Below are 13405 nucleotides of genomic sequence, written 5' to 3'. Positions count from 1 at the left end.
AAGTTATTTATGCTAAACGGTTCATTTGTTTAGTCCAGCAATTTGGCATTGTACAATGGGTAAATTTTAGAAGTACTTTAATTGACCCGGAACCAATAAACCAATCAGAATGCATCTTTTATTACCTTTTTATGCTTTCTTTTACATGCATATCTCTTAATAGGTACAATTCCCTTAAAGTTTTGTCCATTCACTGCATCAATTTATATGACATTGATGTTGTACGTATTGGTATACGGCCTGACATTTGGATAGGTTGAATAGAGCACCAGCTCCAGGCCCCACTATCTGTGATAGCCACAACTAAGCAGCTCACACTGACCTCCTTGGATACTGGGCAGAGTGTTAACCCCTTAAGGACTCATGACATGTGTGACATGTCATGGTTCCCTTTTATTCCAGAAGTTTAGTCCTTAAGGGGTTAACTGCTGGCTGCACAACATATACACTTTAATATGTCTTTCAACGGATGCAGTTACCAGCTGTAATTCCACCCCCTCCATAGTATCATTGAAAGCGTGACCTGACATATGAGGCACCTGCTGCATGGCTCTTCTGCTCCTCCAGAACTGACATCAGGGGATCAGGACAACAACTCCCTAAGGAAGGCAAGCAGCAATGGGAAAAGATGGAGATTTAATACAAATAGAAAGTGTATGTGTATGTGCAGACAACAAATATGAGAAAAATATGAATACACTATCAGTGGAATAGAACTGACCAAAGAATGAGAATGTCATGTTAGTAGAAACCTTGTATTGCATAGTATATGGCAAAGCATAATGTGAGCATTAGGGAAGGGTTGGCATGAAGTATATTTGCTTTCATTCTGAATTAATATTTGTAATTTAAAAATGTTTAACATTGATGACAAACTAAATTACACCATACACTATACATAATTATAAAGGCAGATCTAGTGGAGTCACTTTTCCAATATGTTTCACTTAATTGAACACGAATCGCAATACAAACTTAGAGAATGCACCATCCCATGTCTGGTCCTCCTCACTTCTGAATGGGGACATAGAAGGAAAGGGAGAAAGACTTCTGACTATGTCAATTACAGCATAAGTCAAACTATTAAACTACAATTGCAGTGATTCATCTACTCAGAGACACCAGCGATGCTGCAGAATTAAAGATTACCAATAGAAAATAAACGCTTGCACCTTCAACTATTTAAGAGGTGGGTACCTATTCGTAGCAGAACAGGATTTAAGGTGCTTCTTCTTGCATACACTTATGATTTTGACACAGATATCTCAGAGGAACTTACACTTACAAATTAATATAAATAAAATCATATGGCAAGTAGGAAAATTAAGAATTAAGATAGAAGGGGAATTAGGAAAGGAAAACTGAAAGAAAAAATATGACCGTGTCATTTAAGTTTGTCATTTACTCTCACTTAAACTATTTTCTCTGGAGTTAATGTTTATGGAATTAAAAAATGTTGCTCTGGACAGTAATGATTCTTCCTTTTTTTTTTACATTCCAGATTTATAAGGGACCCAATACTTCTTTCCGTTACTCTGCTCTCCAATTGAACTGTGAATATCGTTTTCGTGTATGTGCCATTCGACAGTGCCAAGATGCTGCAGGACCTCAGGATTTAATTGGTCCTTACAGTGCCACAGTCCTCTTCATCATGCACAGGAGTGAGCAACAAGTCACCACCAGCAAGGACACTGTGGAAGCCTCAAGGACGTCAAGGACGCTGAGTGACGAACAGTGCGCCGCCGTCATACTCGTGCTGTTTGCTACCTTCTCCATTCTGATTGCCTTTATTATCCAATACTTTGTAATCAAGTGAATAGAACCACCTAGCTTTACTCAGCCCTTTATTTTATTTTTTACTTTACACACCCCCCACCAAAAAATAATTCGTTTATTTTCTTATATCCTGCTTTTAAACATGATGGCGTCTAGCACAGCACCGAGACAACAGCAGCATGCCATATTGTCATTCTGTCAATTAAAATGCTTATACCGATATAAGGTAACGAATGCTGAACTAGACTAGCAGTTCTTTCTAATGCCATTATGTGTGATGTTTACACACACCCAACATCAAAACTCACTTCTTTTTTTTTTTTTTTTCATGGTTTAAGGACTGATTTTGTGTATGGAAGATACACAAAATAAGATCTATTTGAAGGTCACCCTAAGTGCTGCATTAAAAAAACAAAACACTTAAAGTGGATGCCGTGAAAGTAACATTGGCGCTGTACTTCTACCTCCTCTGTGTCTTAACTTTAAACCCTTTTGCAACCTGGCTGTAGAGGGGTGTAAACAAATCAGAAAATGGCGAATTAGTTAGGAGGTGTAACTCAGGCAAATAAATAAACACACATATAACTGGAATTTCTACAATAGTTTATAAACTGTATCAATTAAATAAAAAAGAAAAAAAAAAGCTTTTAAATATTAGACAAGAAGTTATTTACTGCAGAATAATCATTAAAGACTAAAGCTGGGTCCAATTTGCCTGATGAGAATCTTTCAGTTAACGTCTTTGCCTTTCAGTCCCAAGAAAGGAGTATTATATTTTAGAGGTAGCAAGTCTGATCACTTGCTAACATTAGTATGAAGCATTGAATCTTTCTAGCTACAGTAACTTTTGCTAGATGTTGGAGCAATTTATGTTCTAACACGTTAGTCTGCAGCAATTTGTGTATTTGTCAGCACTTTTAGCAAAAGTTTAGACAGGCTAGCATTGATTTTTGCTATCATTCCAACACCGCTTTCCATCCTTGGCACTAAGCATTAAGCGTTGCCTTTTATTTATAATTTTTTTCCCCTTCACCAAACCTAAAGGTAAAACTTTGAAATTTGCACCAGATACCTTTCAAGCTGCTTAATTCCTTGAAGAATCTAATGTTTAATGTTATGTCTGTCATAATTCTGTACCAAAATGTTGATTGCATGTAGTTTAATGTTGCATAGAAGCACTTTGCAATTGCATTATTTCAGTGAGCTTGCATTCGTGAGTTCTCGAACGAATTGAAGTATGACGTAGAACATCTGCGTCGGTCATCAAACTGCCAGCTTTAAAAAAAAAAAAAAAAGAAAGCATATACTGTATTTTATGATAAAAACTCTTCTCACATTTACACTGTTCTACACACATTTTCTCATTCTTTATTTTTTATTTTTTTATTTATTATTTCAGAGGATAGTCGATCACTAATGTTTTAGTTGTGTTGGGATTAAAATTTTAATGGAAGTAAACACTTCTGCTGGTTTGACCTACAGTTATTTTGTGCTTTTCAAGATCTTTGGAAACCTGTTCCTCCAATAGCAATGGGCATGTATTGTAATTGTTTTTGTGTCAAATATTATGTGTTGTAGAATGTTTTGTTTTTTTTCTGTTTTGTTTTTGTTGAAAAAAAAATTATTATAAAGTTAGGTCTTCTGGTGGTAACGATAATCAGTCTATGACTTTGTGATGTGTGTGTTTTATTTTTTGTTTGTCACTTTTTATGTAGTAGACAATATGTTCTCACAGAACACATGGATATATTTTTTTCCTAGAGCCTTCTATATGTGCCATGTTTGGCCAGTAAAAATGAGGTTGTGTGTATTTGCCCGGAAAATGTCCACATGGTTGAATGTCTATATAAAGGGTCACTGCAGAGGTTCTGATGTGACCAATGTTTTTCATAGTAAAATTCAGATGGATTCCTATTTTTGATAGTAAATGTCATTTAATAGTGTATTTGCCATTACGTCTCATTGCAGATGTCTGCAGTTGGGGAAAAAAAAAGTTTTTAATGTTAACCTTAATTTTACCTCATACACTGTACATTCCAAAAAAAAAAAAAAAGATTTAAAAAAAGAAATGCTAAACTTTTTAAAATCTTATAGGTACACTACCAAACATATCACGATAAATTGTACAATGTTGGACTTAATACAGAGGAAAATATGTATAATCTCATATAAATATACATAAACTATGTAGCAAAAATCTTTAAAAAAAAAAAAAAAAAATTCCGTGGATAATAAAAGCTGTATCATTCTTTCTCAGTGTGTGCTAGTATTTATTGGAAATACGGAGTAGACAGAAATAAAATGTTATGCATCCACTTTATAACTGGAAGAGACCATAAGTGATAAAGAAAGAAACAAATTCTGTTCAGGAACAAACTGTTAATTTTGCCCTCAGCTGGAGGCCCAGTGAAATGATGCTCTAAAATATTGATCCAGTAAAATTGCTGCCATTTTGGCTTCCAAGAGTTTACTATAGGTTTCCCAGTTTAGGCTCTTTTATGTCTCCCAACTTTGGCTTACTTTAAAGTGGGAGGGAGAAAGGAGGTGAGCCAATAATAGGTTTTGTGTCACTGGTCCTGCTGAAAGGGGAGGGGCTACCAATAGAATTGACAGGAACGCCAGGATGCCTGCCAATCAAATAGGCCGGCCCACTGAGGGCAGACTGTGCAAGGAGCACTCTCTCTGTGCTCTTGCCAGGATGCTAATGCTCTCGCACTATGCTTGTTGAGGAAAGCTCCCTGATTTCTACAAAGGCAGGACAGACACAGAAATATGGTAAGGGCTTGGTAACAAGTAACCTAGATGTGAGGTCAGAAAGATGTTTGGGACTAGGTGGAGTTTTGTCCTTTTTTTTTCACGACCTGTAGTTACATTTTCCATTTTTGTGCTTCAATATTTGAGTTTGCGTATGGAAACGTGGAGTCCATTGTACCAATGAATAAGATAAAAACGGAGGTGCAAGTATGGGGGGGGGACTGTAATAATGCCTGCCCAGATTTCTGAGGACCAGAAATCATAATTTATGTGTCTGTGTATACATACCACACCTCCACCAACAGTGTCTAATGTACAAAAAAAAATAAGAAGAATTTGGGTTCACAGATCCTCCCCCTCCAACAGCCAATATAAACCACATACAATGGGGGTACAGCTGGATGTCTACAAGAAATAAATAGCTTTAAACTGTGATAGTGTTAGAAAAACTGTGTGCGCTACTAGTATAGCACTCTTATGCAACATGAATGAGGATGAAATGCTTAAAGGTGCCTTCCCCAATATTTTTAAGGATCCTCATTCATCTTGCAAGTGGATTAATAAACATTTTATTTCTACACCAGTATCACTCTATTTGACATTTATTTCTTGAAGGCTTGCAGCTGTATCCCCATTACACGTGGTATGTATTGACCAGCATCAAGCCACAATCGAACACAAATGGTCAAATTCAGTGCCAGAGTATAACGTTTCAACTAAAATACATCTGAAAGCAAGTATGAAGAAACACATAAGAATGGGTAAGTATCTGTGGGCACCTCTTCCATTTCCTAACGCCAGTGCAAAACTGAACAAAAATGTAGTCTGTAGTTTTGATGTCATTAGGATGAATGCAAATTGCAATTTTGTGAACAAGAGGCCGGTTGTTATTTAATTATACTCCCTTGGATCACAATACAAATGACACCCTGAGGTTAAATAGTGTACTGGAGGGACCGAAGTGTGCCATTACCTGGGTGGTCTAATTTGGTGCTAGATGCTTCTCATGGCCTTGCATGTAAATTCCATTTGTATCTTGTTTTTAAACCCAATTATTTTTCTGTACCCTGTATTGCAGGGATAAGACTACCACTAGAGGCGCTTCATTCTGTCCGTGAAACATTGCTGGACATAATCACGCTATGCATGAGGACATAGGAGAGCATTGATTAAATGCTCTTCAATGGGGAAGGCCTAACGTCTGAGCAGTGCTAGCCATGCATTAGGTTCCTCCTTGGCAATCTAACCCTTTTAATTGCCAGGACGGGTCGGTGGGCAAAGGGACACTATAGTGTTCTTTTAATGATCTCCAAGTCAACCTATATCATTGATCATCCGGTACACATAGCAAAATAGGAAATGCTGTCAGCAAGGGTCTTATGTGATTAATGGAGCAAAAAGCAATGTGCCTTAAAGGGACACTAATACCCAAAACAACTTTAGCTTAATGAAGCAATGTTGGTGTATAGAACATGCCCCTGCAGTCTCACTGCTCAGTTCTCTGCCATTTAGGAGTTAAATCACTTTGTTTATGAACCCTAGTCACACCTCCCTGCATGTGACTTGCACAGCCTTCCTAAACTCTTCCTGTAAAGAGTCATCTAACGTTTATCCTTCCTTTATTGCAAGTTCTGTTTAATTTAGACTTTTTTTCCCCTGCTATGTTAATAGCTTGCTAGATCCTGCAAGAGCCTCATGTATGTGATTAAAGTTCAATTTACAGAGCAAGAGATAAAATTGTTTAAGGCAAATAACATCTGTTTGAAAGTTTAACCAGTAGTTTTTTTTTTTCATGCAGGCTGTGTCAATCATAGCCAGGGGAGGTGTGCCAATGACTGTATAAACAGAAACAAAGTGATTTAACTCCTAAATGGCAGTGAATTAAGTGGTGAAACCTGAGAGGCATGATCTAAACACTAAAACTACTTCATTAACGCCGTCACGGCTTTAACCCCTTAAGGACACGTGACATGTCATGATTCCCTTTTATTCCAGAAGTTTGGTCCTTAAGGGGTTAAAGCCATTGCGGCAGCATAGAACGCCGTAACGGCTTAAGCCCCCAGGAGGTCCGGCGTACTCGCCTCCGCCGCGATCCTCTTCTGGAGGGCTGCCTCACAGCCCAGGCAGCCCTCCCCGGCAAATGAGGCCCCGGGGGCCATGTGATGGCTCTCAAAGAGCCATCACATGGCCCCCTATAGCTGGCTGTGGATCTGCCAGCAGGGGGGCTGTCTAAAATATCAGACAGTTATTATGTAAAAAAAAAATGTTTTATACAGTTATATAAAAAAAATTAAACAGGTTTAGAATTAAATTAAAAGTATTTTTATATATAATATATGTATATATATTTTATATATATATATAGATTATATATGTAACGTCATACAAAGTGTATTTTAATATTAGTATATATTAATATTAAAATACACTCAGAATGACGTTACATATAATGTGTATATATATATATATATAATAGATATGTACACATATAATATATATATATACGTATAATTACAATATTAAATAAATAAAATAAAATATTGAAACAAAATTTAATATAAATTATATATTCATATGTAATTTCATTCGAACTGTATTTTATTTATATATATATTGGTAACAAAATACACTTAGAATGACATTCTATATATATATATATCTATCTATATATAAAATACAAATAACCGCAAATATATATAGATAAATACATATAATTACATAAAAGATTACATTAGTATACACGTAGAATTTAAATGCATATATATTAAAATTCTATGTGTATATTTAAATAATCTTTTAACATAATTATGTGATTTTATTAATTAAAATTTGATTGACATGCCTGACAACACAGGGAGAAAGTGCAGAGAATTTAATTCGCAAGCACTATATTTGACCCTGTAACGCTCCAAGACACCATAAAACCTGTACATTGGGGGTACTGTTTTACTCGGGAGACTTCGCTGAACTCAAATATTACTGTTTCAAATTGGTAAATTGTATTACAACGATGATATTTTCAGTAAAAGTGAAGTTTTTGCATTTTTTTTTTTACAAACGAACGGCACTTTTATGGACTATATTATTGTTGTAATATCTTTTACTGTTTTAAAACACTAATATTTGTGTTTAGTGAAGTCTCCCGAGAATAACAGTACCCCCCATGTACAGGTTTTATGGTGTTTTGGAAAGTTAGAGAGTCACATATAAGGCTTGCCTTTCATATTTTTTACATTGAAATTTGCCAGATTGGTTATGTTGCCTTTGAGAGCGTATGGTAGCCCAGGAATGAGAATTACCCCCATGATGGCATACAATTTGCAAAAGTAGACCACCAGAGGTATTGCAAGTGGGGTATGTCCAGTCTTTCTTAGTAGCCACTTAGTCACAAACACTGGCCAAATATGAGTTTTTGTTTTTTTCCACACAAAAACAAATATGAACGCTAACTTTGGCCAGTGTTTGTGACTAAGTGGCTACTAAAAAAAGACTAAACATACCCCACTTTTAATACCTTGGCTTGTCTACTTTTTCAAATGGTATGCCATTATGGGGGTAATTCTCGTTCCTGGGCTACCACACCGTCTCAAAGGTAACATTACTAATCTGGCAAATTTCAAAATGGAATGTTCTATATTAAACCCTGTAACTTTCCAAAACACCATAAAACCTGTTAATGGGGGCTACTGTTGTACTCATGAGACATCGCTGATTACAAATATGTGCATTTTTTTTGCAGTAAAACCTAACAGGATTATGACATTTACAGCTCAAATGTGAGGCGGAACTACAAATTTTTTTTAAAATGTAAAATCTCAGTTTTTTTGTATTTTATTCATAATAAATTATGTTTCATATATAAATATTTGATATGAAATGAAAGCCCTGTTTCTCCTGAACAAAATGATATATAATAAGTGTGGGTGCATTTAATATGAAAGAGGTGAATTACGGTTGAACAGACATATAGCGCAAATTCCAGTTTTTGTTTACGTTTTGTTTTGATCAGAACGTGTACTATTGACTCCGTCCTGAAGGGGTTAAGCTAAAGTTGTTTAGGGGACTATAGTGTCCCTTTAAAGGACTGTCATCAAATTTTCACTTCTAAAAGTGAAACTGATGACCGTTCTCCTTAAATATTTTTAAGTAATGTATAGATTTTTTTCTAAAGAAAATATATATCGTTTTTAATCTTGCTGAGCAGCCATGTTTGGTCAGACGGGTTTATACAATATGTTCTATTTATTTAACTTGTGTCTGTTGTTTGTTATGCTTGTTTTTCAATACTAAATTTTGTTGTACACTACTTGCCTCAGAGGACCTGCTTGTTCTAGGACATGCAGATGTGTTTGATGTTTTAAAGAATAAAATATAAATAGCAGAGGAATGGAAGAACAGCTAAACTGGTTCTCAACTAAATCAAGTCATTAATTTACCCATGGGTTTTGTAGAATTTTGAAGGGTGTACTGTGATTATATGAGTAACTCCAGCTGGCCACAAACAAACAAAAAAAAACGTTTATATAACTTTTTCACATACAAATTTACACATTCTGGCTAGCAGCCAGGTACCAGCATGGCATATACGACCTTTTGCTCTGAAAACAAAAATAAATAGTATTTATTGACAATTTATGTTCTGGGAACTTTCTGGCCTGTATGATCTATTGATGACGTTAAAAGCTGTAACGTTCTAATGGTAAGCATGCTTAACCAGAAGAAGGACAACCTTTCGTATCAGCACAATAATTAAAGGAGATCGTTTATAGCTGTGTTTTCCAAAAGTCGGATCAGTTGTCTTTCCAGTTCAATACAGATGCTAAAATTTCCGGAACACATAGCAATTCAAAGAACTGCAATCCTGTGGGTGGAGTCGGGACTGGCCCTGTGGGCAGACACAGGGGCAGGCGTTGTGTAGGGGGCTCCAATCTTTCTGATGGCAGCTCTGCTAGTGAACATTTTAGAGAACATGATCACAAGGGGATTTATTCACTAAACATTAATGTGTCAAAAATTGAAAGTTGAATCTCAAAATTTAGGCAACAGCAATATCTGATTCGGAAACGTTCTCCAACTGAGTTACAGTCACAGCTGGTGAATAAGCCCCCAAATAATTGAGTAACTGTCAGGCTCCTGGCAGATCACATGTACTGTTACTCTTGCCGTGTTCCCTGTAACTCCTATTTTGTATTATTTTTTTTTTCTTCTTGTTACCTGCAAAATGCAAACAGATGAGTGTATTAACGGAACTCTGAAATCTGAATGGCAAAATTAATGCTAAAATAACCTAGCTGTCACTATACCTGGGTGGTGCCATATTTATTTAGCAGGTATTTTTGGTCACATTTTGCCATTAGGACTTTAATTTGCTACAATTCACTGTTTACATAGTTACATAGGCTGAAAAGAAACTTGCATCCATTAAGTTCATCCTTTTTCACATCTGTTTTTGCTGTTGATCCAAAAAGGGCACAAAATCCAGTCTAAGCACTCTCCAATTTTTCAATAAACTAGGAAAATATTCCTACTTGACCCCAGGATGGCAGTCAGATCTCTCCTTGGATCAAGAAGCTATTACCCCACTAATTAAACATTATATCCCTGTATATTATGTTTTTGCAAGTATTCATCCAGTTGCTTTTTAAACATTTGTACAGACTCTAATAAAACCACCTCTTTGGGCAGAAATTACCACATTCTTATTGTTTTTACTGTAAACAAAAAAACTACTTTATTTTGCCTTATACTAAATCTCCTTTCTTCCAGTCTAAATGCATGGCATTGTGTCCTATGTGTATGGCTGTTGTTTAATAGATATTCAGACAATGGTTTGTAATGGCCTCTGTATTTGTATAAAGTTATCATATCCCCTCTGAGACATAATTTTTCTAAACTAAATAGATTTAAAATTGTTACCCTTGGAGGGCGGAGCCAAGCAACCGACCTGAATGGCCACACGCCAAGCGAGCTCCGCAGCAAAAGAGCAATTTGTGCCAGATAACACAAACCCAGCCCAACAAAACCGGCACCAAACCGACCCGCAGGCAACCACCGAAGATATGGGCTGCAAAAATAAAAAGTCTAAGCCTGACAATCTGCGGCTACACCACAGTATCGGTGACGTGTGGAAGCAAGCGCTTAGCGCCCAAAGTGCAAACATGGCCACCTACAACGACTACGGCTCGGATGTCTCTGACGACCTCCCCACAGAGGTGGAGATGGAGCAACCACACCGCAAGTCACCCCCGAAACCAGACTCCTCACTGGTGACCGTCACGGTCATGAAAGACCTCCTAGCGGAGCTCCGACTAACAATACAAGCCAACATGGCTCAACTGCGCAAGGGCCTAACGGGCCGCCTGGGCACACTGGAGGCAGACTCCCAGTGCACCAAACAACAAACACAACACCTGCAACAAACGGTCCAGGAGATCAAATTGCAGCATTGTACCTACGAGCAGCGAATAGCAACATCCGAGGCATGGGAGAGGAGATACCGGAGACGGAGCTCCCACACACATTACGGAGACTACTACAGACACTCTTACCTCCCAAGCAAGACAGACAGGTACCCATAGAAAACCTGCTCCGCCTACCACGAGCACCTAAGGCCCCAACAACGGCCCTACGAGACCTTCTGGTTTGTTTCCAAAATCATGGGGACAAGATGGCGGTAATGCAGGCTGCGCAGAACCAATCACCATATTCGTTTGAAAATATGCAGCTTTCTTTTTACGCGGACCTGTCGGGGTCCACGCTGGCTTGGAGACACACACTCCAACCCTTTACAGCCCTCCTACGCCAACATAAAATCACCTACCATTGGAGAGGTTAGCGCATGCTGCTAATCCACCACGGGAATGTGGCCTCTACCATCCGGGACTTACAAGAGGCAAACGAACTGCTACCGACACTAGGACTAACCCCCATCGCTCACCCCCCTCAGAGACCAGAACCACGATGGCACATGGTTCCACTTGGAATCCCGCAACGACGGTCCCTTTTGTCCCTAGAAGAGCCGAAACAGCAACCACCGCGGCAGCCAAAACCTGAGGCAGCCCCGAAGTCACCCGGTATCCAGACCAGTGTTCTTTGGCAGCAAAATTTCCTGCACCCACTACAAAAAACAACTACAACACGGCATAACTCCTACCAGCGTAGAATACTTTATAACTATCCTATACACGGCGAAACATTTTATTTCCGTACTAAACTTTGTTAATTATGTCTAAGCCGACTGCTATCACCCCCCACAGCCACACCAACTACACTCACACTGCACTAAAGCTACTTGTCCGGCGACTGTTATCCTTATATTGACTTTAATGTTATATGCCAAACGTTTAACAGCATTATTAATGGCAATTAGTGATGTCGCGAACATAAAATTTTCGGTTCGCGAGCGGCGAACGCGAATTTCCGCAAACGTTCGCAAACCGGGTGAACCGCCATAGACTTCAATGGGCAGGCGAATTTTAAAACCCACAGGGACTCTTTCTGGCCACAATAGTTAGGAAAAGTTGTTTCAAGGGGACTGACACCTGGACTGTGGCATGCCGGAGGGGGATCCATGGCAAAACTCCCATGGAAAATTACACTGTTGATGCAGAGTCTGGTTTTAATCCATAAAGGGCATAAATCATTCCTAAATCACAATGGATATGGATTGACACCTGACATATGACATATTGACACCTTGACATATGGATTGACACCTGTCCTCAGAGACCCTGATACACACTGACACAGAGCAGAATAGGGACTGTTCCCCCTACATAGGGTCACTTGGCAGATATGGATTGACACCTGTCCTCAGGGACCCTGATACACACTGACACAGAGCAGAATAGGGACTGTTCCCCCTACATAGGGTCACTTGGCAGATATGGATTGACACCTGTCCTCAGGGACCTTGATACACACTGACACAAAGCAGAATAGGGATTATTCCTCCTACATAGGGTCACCATTTTTAGCCCAAGGCAGCTGATCTCATCAGGCCTCTTTTAGTCGAATGTATCGCCCACTGTCAGTCCCTTTGGGATCCATCCCTCATTCATCTTAATAAAGGTGAGGTAATCTAGACTTTTTTGACCTAGGCGACTTCTCTTCTCAGTGACAATACCTCCTGCTGCACTGAAGGTCCTTTATGACAGGACACTGTCAGAAGCGGGGCAGGCCAGAAGTTCTATCGCAAATTGGGATAGCTCAGGCCACAGGTCAAGCCTGCACACCCAGTAGTCAAGGGGTTCATCGCTCCTCAGAGTGTCGATATCTGCAGTTAAGGCGAGGTAGTCTGCTACCTATCGGTCGAGTCGTTCTCTGAGGGTGGATCCCGAAGGGCTGTGGCGATGCGTAGGACTTAAAAAGCTCTGCATGTCCTCCATCAACAACACGTCTTTAAAGCGTCCTGTCCTTGCCGGCGTGGTCGTGGGAGGAGGAGGATTACTTTCACCTCTTCTCCTGTTAGATTCCCGTTGTGCTGTAACATCACCTTTATACGCTGTGTAAAGCATACTTTTTAATTTATTTTGCAAATGCTGCATCCTTTCCGACTTGTTGTAATTTGGTAACATTTCAGCCACTTTCTGCTTATACCGGGGGTCTAGTAGCGTGGACACCCAGTACAGGTCGTTCTCCTTCAGCCTTTTTATACGAGGGTCTCTCAACAGGCACGACAGCATGAAAGACCCCATTTGGACAAGGTTGGATGCCGAGCTACTCATTTCCCGTTCCTCCTCCTCAGTGATCTCAATGAAGGTATGTTCTTCCCCCCAGCCACGTACAACACCACGGTACCAGATAGGTGACAACGAGCACCCTGGGATGCCTGTTGTGGTTGGTCTTCCTCCTCCTCCTCAAAGCCACATTCCTC

The 13405-nt window shown here is 39.0% G+C and overlaps 1 protein-coding gene across 3 annotated transcripts in view; it reads left to right on the top strand.

The window, feature by feature from the left end:
* Positions 1–4027, top strand: part of FNDC3A (fibronectin type III domain containing 3A) — a 237681-nt gene extending 233654 nt beyond the window's left edge. For all 3 annotated transcript variants that reach the window (XM_063428709.1, XM_063428716.1, XM_063428722.1), the window contains one exon: positions 1502–4027. In XM_063428709.1, coding sequence (XP_063284779.1) covers positions 1502–1816 — 315 coding nt within the window. In that variant the 3' untranslated portion in view covers positions 1817–4027. The remainder of the gene's footprint in view (positions 1–1501) is intronic.
* The last annotated feature ends 9378 nt before the right edge of the window (positions 4028–13405 follow it).

This window comes from Pelobates fuscus, chromosome 1, assembly GCF_036172605.1.
Source record: "Pelobates fuscus isolate aPelFus1 chromosome 1, aPelFus1.pri, whole genome shotgun sequence".
NCBI lineage: Eukaryota > Metazoa > Chordata > Amphibia > Anura > Pelobatidae > Pelobates > Pelobates fuscus.
Note: the sequence above shows the minus strand (reverse complement) of the source record. Positions and strands in the feature narration are given on the sequence as shown.